Raw genomic sequence first — 16,967 nt, forward strand, 5'->3', positions numbered from 1 at the left:
CACAGCTTTTCAAACGAGAGGCAGTCGTCATGCACGCCACGTGACACAAGGCAACCTGGTTTGTTCCGAAGTACTCTGCTATACAATCTGTTCCTTCATTTTAAGTATCATTAAAGCAGAAATCCAGTCTTTGATGTTTGACTGGAGAAAAAAAGACATCTCAATAGTTTTGCTAGATACTACTGAATGCAGCATAGCGACGAAACATGTATGAAGTATGAGGTGTGACTCACCTAGCTTAGGGGATGACAGCCTATCTGAGAGGACAAGCTGTCCAAACTTGCTATTGTAAGCGAGGGAGTACATGGGGAGGCGGAGGAATGCAAGTGAGATACTGTACGAGAAGAAAAGGATGAAAGACTTACAGTATATATGTAAGCAAGGAGAAGTGTGTGAGATTAGGATTTAACGTCCTCACGAGCAACTCCATTAGGAAGTATTTTAAAGTCCCATGGTAATACAAATCGTGGTGTATTTTCCTACCTGTGTGACTAAAGGCTCCAGTAGTCTCTCCACCGTCAGAGTTCTAATTTCAAGGCTCTTAGGATCCCATTTCAGGAGGATAGGTGATGTTGCAGTGGTCATGATTCCTGTAAAAAAAAGTTAAAGGAATGTTATACAGTATTGTGAACTAAATGAAAAATGCAAGAGCACAAACATCTTGCTATACTTTTCTTATCTTAAGTCTTCATAGCTTTTAAGTCACACTTTATCCCCTATGAAAAGGACTTAAAAGGCCAATTGATTGGCATTGGACCTAATGGGAGAAATGAACACAACTGTGTTATGCTACAGTAGTGCATTGGAATGCATCTTGCGCTGTAAATGTTTGCTTTACCCTTCATGGCATGATACCAAAAACAGCAAGTCTCGCATTCAATGACTCATTCCAAACAACAGAAAAAAACATTTGAGCAACTGAAGCAATCATCTGGGCTGCTTACTAACGTTTTAACCCATAGCGTACAATGTTCTCAGTATGGATTCTTAAAAGTGCAACTTGCACTTTCTACTATTCAAAAGCAAATTGTTCATCATTTCAGTTCTCTAGCTATTACATTTTGGGATTAAAACATAATGTCAAATTGTGCATACTTCAATATAGCTCAGCTTGAAGCCATATATTCAAGCGCATTTGGTTTTGTTCATTTGCAATGACGCTGACTTAAATGAAAACAATTAGGTGCTACAGGTATATTGAGTTTACAACTTAAAAAGCTTGTATGACTAAGCAAGCTATCAGTCACCAAGATGAACTGCAAACCAGCAATTCAGACAGATGAGCACATCTGCTCCTTCTCACCTTTAGAGATGCTAAAGTGAAACCAGATCTGTAATTTTGATTCACTTTTTTCACAATCGAATTAAAAATAAGAGCATATATACACAAATCTTTAATATAGTACTTAATAATACTTAATAATTTATTAATTAAAGAATAACTGCATGAGAGAGACTAGAATATTTGATGAATGCAATGCACAATAATTTAGCAAAAATTGTTTTTCAGAATGTGAATACACCAGATTGTAAGACATGTCAGCTATGTAAACAGATCTACTAATATATCAAGCAGGACATGCCACCTGACAGGAAACACATTCAGGAGCTAGTCATATCAATTGAGAGTTATACAGAATCCAATAGTGATGTTTACAAATACGTTCATTTTTAGATTGAGAAGACAGTGAAAAGGGAAATAAGATTGCCTGGGCTTTCTTTCCTTTATTTTACCACAAAGATTAAATAAGTCTCGTAGATCTCAAAATTCTGCAACGTCTTAAAGGTCAGAACCTTTCACTAATTAGGTATACCGTCTGAAAAAAAGGATACACACAGTACTAAGTATCTCCTCACCCCAAGTATTGGATACTCTAGCATGTTTGTCATTGCTAACTATCATTGCTTTTAACTACTGCATACCTCTGTCAGGTACAGTAAAATCATAATCCCAGGTTATTTCTAATCTCTGCCTTCAGAGACAATTTCTCACACATTGAACAACCCAGGAAGAATACAAAGAAATCCCCTTGCCAAGAATGCAGATACTATAATAATATGCTGCAACAGACTACACTGCACTGAGAGATCACAGACAAAAACAGAACATGAAAGGAGGCAATTTGGCACATCAAGTCTGTTTGGTAGTTTGTAGCTAATTGATTAGAAGAACTCATCCAACTGTTTCCTTGAAAAAGCCAGGGTATCAGCTTCAGGACTACAGCTGAGTAACTTGTTCCATACTCCCACAGACCTAAAGAGGATGAAGAAGTCCCTCCTGATCTTAGTTTTAAATGCACTTCCACTTAGATGTCTCTTGTGACCTCTCGGGAATGTTTCAGTATTTATCCAGAAGAAGTTCAAGTAGATGGCTGTGTCAGCATGCATAGGCTGCAAAGGAACAAGTAAAGGAAAAAGCAAAGAAAAGAAACACCACGTTTCGGCTGTGGAGCCTTCTTCGTGTGTGAGAAAGACAGGTCAGACAGCAAACATTAAACAGCATAGGAGAACAAAAGCTGGGAGAGTGGAGGAGGCGGGAACAGGGGAGAGGCAGAGAGGCCACTCAGGTGGAGCGAAGTGGAGAGAGGTGAAGAGAGGTGTGAAGTCGAAACCTGCAAATGAATAGAGAGGATTAGGAGGAAACGAGTCTGTTGTTGAGAGAAGAAGGAAGGTGTGATCCTAGTTTCTGGATAATTTTGGTTTTGGATGTCTTTCTACAACAGTCAAGAAACCCTTCTTTGAGAACGCAGACGGAGAGATCAGTGTGATCATGGCCGTCTGAGGTGAAATGAGAGACTATGGGCGTGGAGAAATCTTTGATCCTCACAGCCCTAACGTTCTCTGAAGCGGTCTCCGAGTCTCCTTCCTGTTTCTCCAATGTAGATGGCTGGGCATTTTCTGCAAGAGATGCAGTAAATCAGGTTGCTGGAGGTACAAGATGTCATCTGAGTGATCCGAAATTGTCCTGAGGGGCCTTCCGTCTTGCGGAATTGATCCTCACACTGAATGCTTTTTCATTCAATAAGTAGCCATGGGCACCAGGATGGGTGCTATGCTATGCCAATATTTTTGATTAGAAGAATGCTTAAATCTCAGTCTTCATGTTTCCAGTTTAATTTTCTGAGCTGGGGACTGAGCTTTTATTTACTCTACTCTTTAAGGCCTGTATGGATTTTTGATTGGTCAGTAATGTGTTTCTTCCTAATTTTTATGAGACAAGTGTCAATCATTTCCATGGCATGAGTAGCTCAAGTAGGTACTGTAGCTGCGTCAACATGCATAGGCTGCAAAGGAACAAGTAAAGGTTTAATCCTGTTTTATTGGGGAAACAGGAAGAAGACTCAGAGAATTATACTGAAAATGGGTTCATACCTTCCCCCTTCTCTCAACGACAGACTCGTTTTCTTCTAATCCTCTCTATTCATTTGCAGGTTTCGGTCTCACACCTCTCTTCACCTCTCTCGAATTCACTCCACCTGAGTGTCCACTCTGGCTCCCCCCTGCTCCCACCTCCTCTACAGTCCCAGCTTTTGTTCTCCTATGCTATGTAATCTCTGCTGACTTCCCTGCCTTTCTCACAGCCGAAGAAGGCTCCACAGTCCAAACGCTGTGTTTCTTTTCTTCTCTTCTCAGCATGGGATAAACCTTTATTTGTTCCTTTATTCAGAAGAAGTTAATTGGGTTGACTCTGTCATTGCCTTCAAGGATATTGAATACAGGTACTGTATTTCACAATTTAAAAGGGGGATGCATTCCTAAAAATTGCTACATAATTAAAAAAACATACAAATTAAAAACTAATTCCCCGTAAGACAGAAAGTACGCATAAATTGTGTTTCTCTTTATATATCTCGTCAAAAAGATAAGGTTTTAAACAAAATGAAAATGTATGTTAATATTTATCAATTCCATGCAAAATGTGAAGGAAAGACTTCACATACAGTATACTATGTGAAGACTACAGATGCATTGTTCATAATTAGGAAGAAGAAAGAAACTCTTAAGAAGGCTCAATACCTGGAGAAAGTTCAACACCTGAAGGGGATCAACAGCTGAAATGTTTTTTCCCTCTACTTTTCAGTGTGGAATTACCCTTTACTTGTTCGTTTGCAGCCAATACACGCTGACACAACTCCCCCACTCAAATTATTTATTTAAGCCTTCATTGCTATATTCCTTTCCATCTCTCCCGGCTTTTCTAATATCCGTTTTTGCTTGCGCTTGCAATTCATTGCACTCCTTTTACTTATCTGGATCCTGTGTTTTTTAAACCTTTATAAAGTGATTTATATCATCTCATAACTGTTTGGGATGCTGTTTCTTAGCTTTTGATTCACTCAGACTTTGGATATTCAGTATCTGTTCTGTGCTTCAAGAAGAATCTGTCTCCCTGTCTATCCTATATTACACTTCTCTTAAACTGCGTTTCGTACCTTCAAATCAAACAGAGGTTTTAAATTTTTGATTTGATTCTTAGTCTCTCGATTCCTTTAGTTCCTGAGCCTGAATACTCTTTGAGATATATTTTGCTTCCCCTTCCATCTTTCCTGTCTGTTCAAAACAAAATTAGGACTGTGATCTCTCTCACTCTCTGCAATTACTGGATGCAGTAGGGAAAGTAAAAGCTTTGATTCCAATATTTCTTACTGTACACAGATTTCAAGCTATGAGCAATATACTGTAGTGCGTCTGTAATTGCACTTCTTATGTTTTCTTCAATTTCTTCATTATGGGTCTTTACCACTTATCAACTGCTTGTTTAGAAAATTGGAAATTGAATCTTTTTGCACAGTGAGAATTATTTTCTTTCATTTTATCCCAAACTAAAGGATGTGAATTTGAAGGGTTTGTGAAAAGTAAGCTGTAATGTGAACAGTAACGACTCCCTAGGGTGATATTTTTCATAGATAGATGTCATGATTTGGAATTTATACCAGAATACCTTAACTATTTTTCTTCCTCTAAAAACACCGAGCAATGGGGAAAATCAAATCAACTTGAAAAATCACTGAAGGGATTTCGAAAGAGCACCACAAGCAAATAAAATAAAAAATAACCATCCATTTTTTTTCCACTAACACTTCAAACAACAAAATACTGTATGTGTTTTCAAGTTGAAAAGAAGGACTTGTCCTTTGAATAAAAAATAAAACTTAGGCATTAGAGTACTCCAGTAAATTGCTTTACTGACTAGCATGCATTAATGTAGAATAAATTCATATTAGTTGATGTAGGTTTCAACACCATGCTATCTTGATGTTTAAGTACTGCACGTTTATGTCATGACAATTTTAATGCAGCAGAAGGGGGTGGGGTTGCTATGGCGGTGGCCAAGATAATCCTGCTCCAGTATGCTGTTAGCCAGGTGGTGTGCTTAGACTGTCTGGAAACAGGCAGAAGAAAATTCCAGAAACAGTAAAAGCATCTTCTGAGGAAAAGGCATGAAAGATTTTCACCCAAGTGTTCCCAAAAACAAATGGATTGTATTCAGTGCGCCATAGTGGTTAGTGTTCTGGGATCTTAACTCTGGACAGATGAGTCATGAGTTTGAATCCTGGGTTAAACACTGTTGTTTTACCCTTGATAAAGGTGCTTCATTCAAATTGCTTAAGCAAATACTCTACTGTATAAATGGGTCATTATAAATAATCAACTAGTTCACTTGGTCAAATAAAGGCATAAACAATACCTAGACATATTTTAGATTCACTTGTTATATTTTCATGTTTGATGTATCAATTTTGATGACAATTTGAATACATTTTATCATTTTAATGCCTAAAAACATGACCATGAAGGGACAATTCACTGATACTGTAGGTGCTTTGTACTGTTCACATAAAATCCAGGGAAATGCATGGACATTATTGCTGAAACAACAATAACTTTCAAAAAGAACCTGTTTCAAATACAACAGCATGTGTTATAGGAGGTAATCTCTTCCTGACGAGAAGGTAATATGGTTTTCATTTATTCACAAGAAGGAGGAGAAGAGGCACTAAACTTAACTAAATAGGCCTATTTCTTGTGAACAAACAGTTACAAAACAGAAACTTACCAAACTTTTTGAAACCAAATAAATAGATGAAAACAACACAAAACATTCTACTAAATATGCTGTGACTTAAAAATATGCAGGAATAAAGTCCGCCTACAACTATGGATTATATTTTACATTTCAAACAGCTCAGGAAGCAGGGAACATTAAAAGGTTTATAATGTATTTCTGCACAGCAGACAGGAGATACAGATACATTAGATAGGAGCTGAAAAGCACAGCTTAGGGCCACAATTGTCCAAATATTTGGTTCCAGATATTTTCTGAACACTCCCTCCTCTCCTGTAACAATGCAGCCAGTAATCTAAAATTGTGTACAGTTAAAAGCTATTTAAAAATGCTCTTACTTAAATGTAAAGACAAGTTTATGCTTGAAATTTGACTGCCTTTCCTTCTGCAATGGTAAAATCATTACAGTGGCAAAAAATCAAATACATACTAAAAGCAACTTTATTAATATCGCTGGTGCTTCAGTTCTACAGAAATATGTTCTAATGTTCTCTCAGGCTAAAACTGGGACAATACAACCTTGTACCCTTTCTTAATTGAGAACCGCTGACTCAGCTACAGTACCTTTGCTAACAACAAAGAACCCAACAATCCACACACTTCTGACTCGGTGCTGTTATTTTCCTGATAAGAGTAATTTTCAAATAAAAGTGTGGAATGAATTTTCCTATCTATCAACAGCAAAGTGAAATAATCTCATTAGCATAGAGTAGTGCTGTCAAAAGAAAATACAAAACCAAAAGTGTCAATGTCAGATTAATAATGTCACAGTACAAGAAACATCTTTTGTCTCTCATTGTTCCTAATTTTACTCCCTCTTTACAATGCTTGCCTTCATTGAAAAACAGTGTTTCAGCAGTACTCAGCTGAGTGAGGCAGTATCTTGCACTACATTGACTGCTGTTGAATAGTTGAAGATATCAGTAACTATTCAAATGCTAACTTAGACTCATTGGTAAATAGCAAAAGTAAGCAAAGCAAGGACATTTACCCTAGTACTAAATACTAAGTGACCTCATTCCACACATAGGTTAATCAACCTTTTTCTATCAATCAAATTCATTCTTAAAGAAATAAATCTTTAGAATATGATTGGTACTGTAAATGTTTATTACATTTCTTTGTATTATTCAAACCCACAACAGTGAACCCTACAAACACAACAACATTTCACCAAACAAAATGCCATAGCACAAAAGAAATCAGCTCCACATGCAGCTGCTCACACAGACAAAAAACTGAATTAGTGTGAGGCATATAATGAGAATAAATCAGAATACAGTAGTTAACACTTGAAAACAATCCAAGTTCATATACTCATTCAAATTTGTTTACTAAGCATATGTTCTTATCCAAAAGAGGACATAATGAGCAGAATAATGCGAAAACTTACAGATGCAGTTTGGGTATAAAGCATATAACCACTTAGTTAATTGCTTATGATATTAAAAGTCAAGCCACAGGAGTTCTGGAACAAGATTTTATGGACAGATGAGACCAAAATAAAACATCTATCAAAGTGATGGAAAGGCTAAAGAGTGGAGAAAAACAGCCAGTGGCCATAAAGACACCACTTCCTCGGTAAAGCTTCTTTTGCTTCTTCAGCAAAGGGTGGAAGGAGTATCATGGCTTGGGAATGTACGGCTGCTTCTGGAACGCAGGAGGAATTCAGAGATATACAGTACAAACTGATCTTGCCTGCAAATGTAAGAAAAAATGGCACCAGATTTATTGGGTGGAAGTTCACAAGGACAGCACAATGACCCAAAACATACTCTACACTTAAGACAGGAATTCACCAGACAGAAAAAGTGGAACCAGCAAAGTCAAATCGCCAGATCTGAATCCAACTGAGCATGCATTTCATTCTTTCAAACGTAGACTGAATGTAGAAAGACCGACCAAGAAGCAACAACAAGTAGAGGCTGCAGTTAAAGTCTGCCAAAGCATCTCAATGGAAGAAACAAAGAGTCTGGTGATGTCAATGAGATGGCTTTAAGTTACGTGTCCCACTACTTACTGTATGGCCAACTAAATTTGGGGGGACTGAACACAACATATGATTTGGTTAAAAAATGATTGTGTTTGCAAATATATCCTAAAAATAAAAGGTGACCTTCTGAACTCTGACTCAATAATTTGTTTCATGTGAATTTTAATTTCTGTGCATACAACAGGGAAACGCCAATTTTGGGTTGTCGTTCAAATAATTTTGGAGGGCACTGTATTTCAAATTGGCATGCCAACATACTTGAGTATAAACCCAAAATAGAAAAACTTTAAACTTCAAATGAATCAGCATAGAGACAGGTAATCTCTTTGTTTAATAAACTGTATTCAGAAAGAAAAACACAATTAATGGACTCTGTCAGCATGAGACAGTGGTTCTCAAACTGCGTACCGGAGCAACCCCATGTACATTTTTCATCTGTGATTTACTTAATCAGTTTCAGAAACTTGAGATGGGTTTTCATATTTTCTATTTTAATAAAATTAGTTTATGTGTCAAATACGGAGCCTACGCACTTAGCTACGTCAATACTGCGCGCGCTAATACTTGAGTGTTCATACTCCTCTCGAGCTTTCAGAGACACAGCTTAGCGCCACATTCGCCAAGAGAACAAGTGATCAAAAATGAATAGCTCGCAAAAATCAAGTATTATGTCATGGCTGAAAGGAATAGACACTAAGAGTACTGACACCAGCTCCGATAGATCACGTACACCCATTGAGAACGTGGAGGATTATACAGTACGTCGGCCACTAGGGTTACCATATTTAAACATAAAAAAGAGGACACCCATGATGAACTTTGCTATTGCCTTATCTGGGAAGGGGGTCGGGATGGTAGTTTTTTCAAGATATCTCACGCTTTATGTTCACTGGTAAAATAACTGTGATGATGTTTAACTGTGTGAAATGCATAAGTCCCCTCTGATACAATAACAGTATACTCTGTTTTGCTGACAGATTTTATAAAAGAATCAGTAAATTTGATTGAGGAACTCTCTCCTCGAATTGCCTTTTTGTGTTTGTCCGAGTCAACACGAACTTTCAAGTCAAGTACACCTTTATTTGCCACGGAGACAAATGTACCAGGCTTACACACCAAACATTCAGCTTCCCAGTCTCCTCTGCCACTTCAAAAACACAAATTAATTTTTTTAGTTCTGGTGTCAATTTACACTTTCGCTTTGGCATTGTGTTTGAGGATAGGAAAATGAGAAACAAAAAGGGAGCCTTTCGAGGGAATGCTTGTGTACTGCACAGTCTGAGTAAAGACACTGATATTGAATCCCAAATTCACTCTCTCATGACATAATCATACAAGTACAGGACGAAAACTGAACGACAACGTAGATCGCGACGCAAACTAGGGAAGTTAAGAAATTCTCTCTCTTTCTAACTATCTTGTTAATTATTCTTTATGGTGAAAATAATGGGATCGAAATCCCGGACATTTCTGGATATTTGAAAATTCCCCCCGGACGGAGATATACTGTAAGGATCAAAATAGAGGACATGGCCTGGAAAATCCGGATGTATGGTAACCCTAGCGGCCACCAACACTAGCTCTTCCGCTAAAACTGACACAGGCAGCACTGCTAGTGTTAGCAAGCGTTAGAAAACGGCTACAAGGCGGTACGATCCAAATTAACTAAGTGCTCAGTGCCACTTTATATGTGTGTATGTGTGTATGTGTGCGTGTGCTCATGTTGGTCATTGAGATTTTCTGGGGTTCCTATGAGAAGATGACTTGTAGATGGTACTTGGGATGCTTTGGTTAGATCAGGGGTGGTACTTGGTCCAAAACATTTGAGAACCACTGGACTAAGCAACAGATTTAGTCAAATATTTTCAAAGACTAGCCAAATCTAAAAATTGGTATTAACCACCAATTTAAAGGGGGGTTAAAAAAAATGTATACCTCTTAAAACTACATAGCCAATACAGCTGTATGTCTCTACCTGAAGAAGCCTTTTTTTAGTGTTGGCAGCTTAAATCAAAAGAGATAACACAGAATACGGTGTAAGTCTAAAGAAACGTATCTCAATGAAGAGTACTAAATGTTTGCAGACTGATCTGAAATTGGTCACCTTTGTTCCTGAGGTTGTCTTCAGCTCTATTATTAAAACATTTCTGCCTGACACTTGCACTTGTTAACAGTCCCCCATCCTATTATGTTATTTACATTTTATTGATTGTTCTTTTCAAATTCAAATTCAAAGTGCTTTATTGGCATGATGGATGAATTATAGAGTTGCCAAAGCAGAAACAATTAAGAGAATATTTACGGGCACTTATAGTAAAAAAGTGAAACATTATTGGACATTTACGGGCATTAAATAAAGCATTATAATTTGAGAGGCTCACTCCCTGTTCTGCAGGCTGTGGCAGGAGATCACATACTGAGCTGCCGGCTCTATTGAGTTTCCTCTCCCAGGAGGACTGGAAGCTGTTCTGATTGTGGCAGGTGTGGGAATTCTGGGACTCATTTTGAACTTTTCTTTCACTGCTCTCTGTGCAGCAAAGGTGGAAGCCTCTTGGCCAGGTTGGCAGTGTAAATGAGAATTTGTTTTCAAATCATCTAACTGGTTAAATAAAGGATTATTTCTATTATGATTAACTTTTTTTGTCCTTCAATAGAATGGATCTGTGTTTTACAGGGAGTATTTTAAATGTGGTTTGGTCTTCAACAGAAAAGGCATACTGTATGTTGGCTACAGGGGGTATATCAGTGTTACGATGCATTGGTCAGGACACTATGCAGACGGTATAATCCGGAAGTACTGTATGTGAAACGGACACGGGGAGGAGATGACAAGAAACTGGGCAGGTTGACGAACAGGGGGGCGTGACGACTGAGAACTGATGCTCGGGGAGGGGGGGGGGGGGGAATCCAGGGTGAAGTTCAAAAGTCCAGAGCCGGGTAATCCAAACGAGACAAGACAACACAAGGTTTAAAAACCAGACTGGGATCCAGTGCAGGGACGGGGACTAAAAACAGGATCACGAAGCCAGGCGCTCTGAGCCCCAGACACAGCTGGGTCAGGACGCCGATAGGAGGCCTATGCCCTCAACCCGCGGACGTAGGGGGACTTGGTGGTAGGCGGGCCTCCAGGTGTCCATCTTCCAATGCAGAGCCTGGAACAGAGTGAGCATCTGGCTTATATAAGGGGGGCTTATATAAGGCGGAGTGCCCTTAAGAGGAGGGATTATAATCGTGCCAATAAGTTTAGGAAAGTCTCAGAGAATGATTTACTGAACAAGCAGAGTTTTTCAGAATTATTCATCATTAAAAACTGAAATTCCAAATGCAATTTTCTGATTAAAAATGGTGACAATAAAACAATTTGTGCTTCCTGACCAGTAGATAACAATATTTTACATAAGCTCATGGGGTTAATATGAATATTAGAAATATTAATTAGTACCAATGAGAAGCACTACCTGAGTAACCAGCTGCCCAAACCATCGGAATTACAGAATAAACATGTGAATGAGAAACTATAAGATCTTTAATTTCAAAACAAATGTGATATAAATGCAGATTTTAAAAAAATATCTTCTGAACATACAATGTTAACCAGCATGTTTTTCTTTTTCAAAAGAGTTCGAAATGTTTCTAAATGGTAACCTAAATGGCAAGACCTCTTTTCACATGGAGCTATTTAAGACAACACTATATTGTCTACAAGAACAGTCATCCACCTGAGTACAAAGTTACTCATTTTTTTTGCCTTTTATATCACTAGGCAATTTATAAAGAGTTCCTTGACGATAACGGAGACAAAGCATGGTTTGAAATAAGATGTACCTTAATATATTCTCTGCATACTGTGTATGTGTGTATAACTATAATACAACTACAGCATTTTCAATACATCTCTCTCTCAGACATGCTTTGTCTACAACAAGCTCAGCATCGTGGCTTGACTCAGCCTTCTAGTTAAGCTTCATGACAGAAGAACTAATAGACTGGAGAAAAGGCAACATAAATTATCACTGGAGAGCCTTCCAACCTCATTCAGAATTTTTTGTTGTTAGTAAAAAAAAACTTCAGTTGTATCCTGAACTTTCATGGATTATGTTTAAAATTCAAAAATATACTTAAAAAGCCAAATAAATTATGTAAACATTTTTTACGCACCCTACAAATGGCCCCTGCTATTACAAATCAGTATCCTGCAATAAGGCAGTTGTACTATGTTGTACAAAACAGTACTGTCACATTAAACAGTGTAAATTGTGCACACTTTTTATCTATATCAGGCAAACAATGACTCCATGCATGTACGTTAATATTAATATTTTTACTGCTTTTCCTTTCACATTTGATATGTATGCCGTGACATCATTAAACAGGGTGTTACTATAAAAGAATGAGATATTTTAGCAAAAATATACATACATGTATTTATACATCCAAATGAATGTTCTCTTCAACTTAGGCCCTTGGAAGGCAAGTCAAGAGTCAGAGTTCTGATCCTTTACCTGGGAGGTGTTAGGTTCCAATCTCATGTGACACACTGCTCATTGCACTCACACTGTTCCAATAAAACACCCACCAGCAAAATGGGTGCAAACGGAAGTAACGTTTGACAAAACTGTCTGTGAAAAATGGTTGGTGCTGCAGTAAATTCCAAAACATTTTTGAACTGTCTGGAAACTATTGTCCATGACAGTTAAATGATGCTTTAAAAGCAATCATTAGAAATGATTTGCATGTTGAATCCTGACTCATTCCATTTTAACTGTCATACAGTAAAATATTTTGTATTCAATACATTTCTATATTTATATTCTATAAAATAGGCATGCGTTAAAAACTTTATTTTTACAGGGTAGATCACTAATTCTGTTGGGAATTCCAGGGCATGAAAACTGCAGTAGCAAAATAATATGACGATTAAAAAAGCCTACAATTTGAGACACTGAAAAAGCAAAACATGTTTAATAATAATAATAATAATAATAATAATAATAATAATAATTGCTTACACTTATATAGCGCTTTTCTGGACACTCCACTCAAAGCGCTTTACAGGTAATGGGGACTCCCCTCCACCACCACCAATGTGCAGCCTCACCTGGATGATGCGACGGCAGCCATAGTGCGCCAGAACACTCACCACACATCAGTTATTAGTGGGGAGGAGAGCAGAGTAATGAAGCCAATTCATAGATGGGGATTATTAGGAGGCCATGATTGGTAAGGGCCAATGGGAAATTTGGCCAGGACACCAGGGTTACACCCCTACTCTTTTCAAGAAACGCCCTGGGATTTTTAATGACCACAAAGCGTCAGGACCTCGGTTTTACATCTCATCCGAAGGACAGATGTTTAAGCTTGGGTAGTGCTCAGCATGACTAAATCGTTTTTTAAATTTAATTAAAGTTGTATACATTTCTGTTACTTGTCTTTTTTTTTAGGTTTCCCACTTTTATAACTTTTTATCAACATCAGCATGTTGGCTCTAGATATTGGCAGGAAGATTGATCTAATTAGGTTTAAACAACTGTGCCAGTAGTTGAGTCATTATCTGGACCCAGGTGCAAGAATACTAAATTGTTTGTTCTGTTTTAATCAACAACCTAAAATACTTCTAGCAACTCTGTACTACGTCTGGTGTATGAATGTGTAGGCTGGTCCCTCATCTTGTGAAGCCACCTTGGCAGCTAAGAGAAATTATATCTGTTGAAGTGTCTGAACAGCTGAGAGTTTCACATTACAATCCCAGTTTGAGCAGACCAGATGCCTGGGGAATGTATAAAGCTGGAATGTCCACGATATGGCCAACAGCTCATTGTGACCATGTGGTACCCTTAAAAAGGGGCAAATTCAAAGGAAAAAATACATTGAAAATGAAAACAGAAGAATCAACAAGACGGGACCCAGATTCTCGCTTGCCGAACAAAAGGTACTGGTCACCAAAGGGTGTTTGTCAGTCTTGTTCATTTTAGAACCACTTTTGTAAGGGATCAAAGATTGTCCCCGTTTTAGCACCTATTGAGAAATTTAGGAAAGCAGTCTCTGTAAGAATGGATGAAGGATGGATGTAGGCTGCTATGCTCTAAGACCTCTTTCCAGTAGCAAATACTATTTTTGCTTCCTGTGTGTTTGTAGTGTATTTAATAAAAGTTGTCCACAACGTATTGCTTATTTTTTCCACATTCAAACTATTCACACAATATTAAACAAGTCACATGACCTCATTTGCTATTCCAAGTTAGGACAGCAGTGCAAATGCTGAAAGACTGAAAGGCTGAAATTAATCTATGCAACATGTAAGGTGGGAAGAAGCTGGAGTGCTTGGAAACATTCCACATGAACACAGGAAGATCATGCAAACAGTCCTCAGAATGTTTTTCCAGTCCAGATTTGAACCCAGGTCCCAGGAGTTGTGAGGCAACAGCACTAGCCGCCACCCCAACGTCTTCCTTAAAGTACAGGTCTCTCATGTCATAGAGCAGAAATTACTGCTCATTACGAGCCTCTCATGGCTGGCAAAATGAAGAAGCTCTAATTGGACAAATGTTCTTCATAGAGCTCTTAGAAAAATGCATACATCCCACTTCCTGGCATGAAGTCTAATGAGAGCTTTTCAGACTGTGTTTCAAACCTACGTAATGAATGGCCTATACATATTAAAAAGGAAAGCAAAATAGAAATTTGCACTCTTAATGTGCACTATTAAACATCAAACAAACACTAGATGATCTGAGTATATGCAGGGCTTCAGTGACTCCCTTTATTAATCCTGCTGGTGTTCCTGCCTGAGAAGATTTATTATCCTCTTTTTATAACAGTAGGCAAAAAGTCTAACAATTCATGTGTAGGGCAGCAGAAACTGAATCCATTCCATTGCATTTGCTTAATACGTCACAAAGTGTTAAATAGTGCACATAACTATCCTTGGAGTTGCAGGAACAATTTCTATTCTAGTTTGCATAGTATTATCATGTGCATTTTATTTTGAAAAGAAAGTACAACTAAAGCATGTACAAAAAAATTGGATTTCACAAGAAAAGATGGAGGTGAGAGTAAGCCTCAAGGCTCAAGCATGGGCAGAATGACCTCTTCTTCTTCATAGCTCTTCTTTATGTTCTTATTGGACATGTTTATGTATGAGGAAATTGTAATTTAGTCGTAATTCTTTGTATAAGAACAAATTTATGGAAATGAATGCAACTATTATATGTTGTTTAAGGGTTTCTCTGCCAGCCTTTAATAGGAAAGATAATATTGTCTCTGACTAGCTCCCAATGGGGACTACCAACCAGTATTTTCTAGTTCTCTATCACATATAAAGGTAACTGGTAGCAGACTAACTTTAGACAACAAAATAAGTCATATACTGAAAAGACCAGTCCCCTTGTGACTGTTGCAACTTTGAAAGATTTGTCTGTTTTATCTTTTTAAAACTCAAGCAGTTTGACTGAAATACGAAGTTCTTTCACTATTTGTGCCCATATCTTCTGACATCACTGCCCTAAACTGTTGCAAGACCACACTTTATAATTGGCTTGTGGATGAGTTGTCCCGCTATACAAACCTAGTGCATGCATTGCCCACATACCGGAGATTAACTGGCAGTCTTACTTGTATTTTAATTTATTTCATGAAGGCTTTTACACACACAGAGTTTGTCTCTACCAAAAATGTCCCTCCCTTCCCACATCAGTTCTACAGAAGAGTCCAATTTTTGGTGATCTACTGTAGTTTGTGTTAAGAGAGCAAACATATCTCCACAACATTCCTATGAAGGCGTGTAAAAAAAGTTAAAAAAGTTTTGCAGGTATTTCCAGTTCAAAACAACATAGAGATTATTATAATCTTTCCGAACACTTCATTCTAAGCACAATCATAGCCTTGCTGCTCCAGTGTGTGATTGTTTTTCTTTGGGTATTCATCTCCCTTTATTTATTTACATGGATCCTTATTTGAAATTAATGGCTATTTTACACATTTCAGATTTATGCTACTTTTTCAGAAACACATCTGTCTCATGTGTGGAGAACTACCTGTACCACACGCTACACATTATCAAGAGGAAGACTTGTCCCAATACCTTTGGTTATACTGTCAATACTGTAGTGTTAGATTTCAGGGAATTCAGCAAATTAGAGAATAAGCAGAAAATGACTGAGCAGATAAATCAATAAGTGAAGTAAATAATCCCAACTTGTGAAGATTATGACAAGAATATACCCAAACGGTTGGTATAGTTAGAAGCACATGAATTCTTTTTATTTTTTGGCACAGCTTGGTAAAATGAGCAATACTACACACCACATAAACATGCAACACACAAATTTCCCAATGCACAATACAAGTTTACAGACAACTCCTAACAACCCAGAAAAATCAAATCACATACAAAATGTTGTAGATAGAATACAATCCTGCAGTTAAATCCCTCTCTCTCTCTGCAAACCTGAATGCCAAAAAATAAATGGGAACCTATTTTCCTACTCTAAAATGCACCCAATAAGCAGGAAAGGCTGTTTTTAACCAAGGGATTTTTTACTCAGGAAATCCATGTTCCCTAAAAACTACAGACTAGCAACCTCTCTTGAGGTTCAAATGCTTACAGTAGCTCCAATCGGGTCTCTTCCGATGCTTTTGAATAAGGCCACACTTTGTGTTCTCTCTCCTATCTCTTCTCTCTCTTGAGGTCTCTTTTTCTCTGTTTTGATCTCATCCTATATAGTGTCTTTCTGGACTGTTGATTGACACGTAATCATTTACCCAGAACTTAATTAGCTAAGGTTAGCCAAAATACAATTTTATCATTGCCAAACACTCTATCTAGATTCTTAGATACTTCAAAGAATATCAGGTTAGTGAACCCTGGTCCTGTAGTCAAAATCCATTTACGTCCTCCTTAAAATCAAT

At 37.7% G+C, this 16,967-nt stretch overlaps 1 protein-coding gene across 3 annotated transcripts in view; it reads right to left on the reverse strand.

Annotated features, from left to right (window-relative positions):
- The window catches only part of ctnna2 (catenin (cadherin-associated protein), alpha 2), a 562,621-nt gene that overhangs the window by 515,134 nt on the left and 30,520 nt on the right, over positions 1-16,967 (reverse strand). For all 3 annotated transcript variants that reach the window (XM_088637613.1, XM_088637605.1, XM_088637621.1), the window contains exon 2: positions 484-590. In XM_088637613.1, coding sequence (XP_088493739.1) covers positions 484-585 — 102 coding nt within the window. In that variant the 5' untranslated portion in view covers positions 586-590. The remainder of the gene's footprint in view (positions 1-483; positions 591-16,967) is intronic.

The sequence above is a fragment of the Lepisosteus platostomus genome, chromosome 1, assembly GCF_059453375.1.
Source record: "Lepisosteus platostomus isolate fLepPlt1 chromosome 1, fLepPlt1.hap1, whole genome shotgun sequence".
Taxonomy (NCBI): domain Eukaryota; kingdom Metazoa; phylum Chordata; class Actinopteri; order Semionotiformes; family Lepisosteidae; genus Lepisosteus; species Lepisosteus platostomus.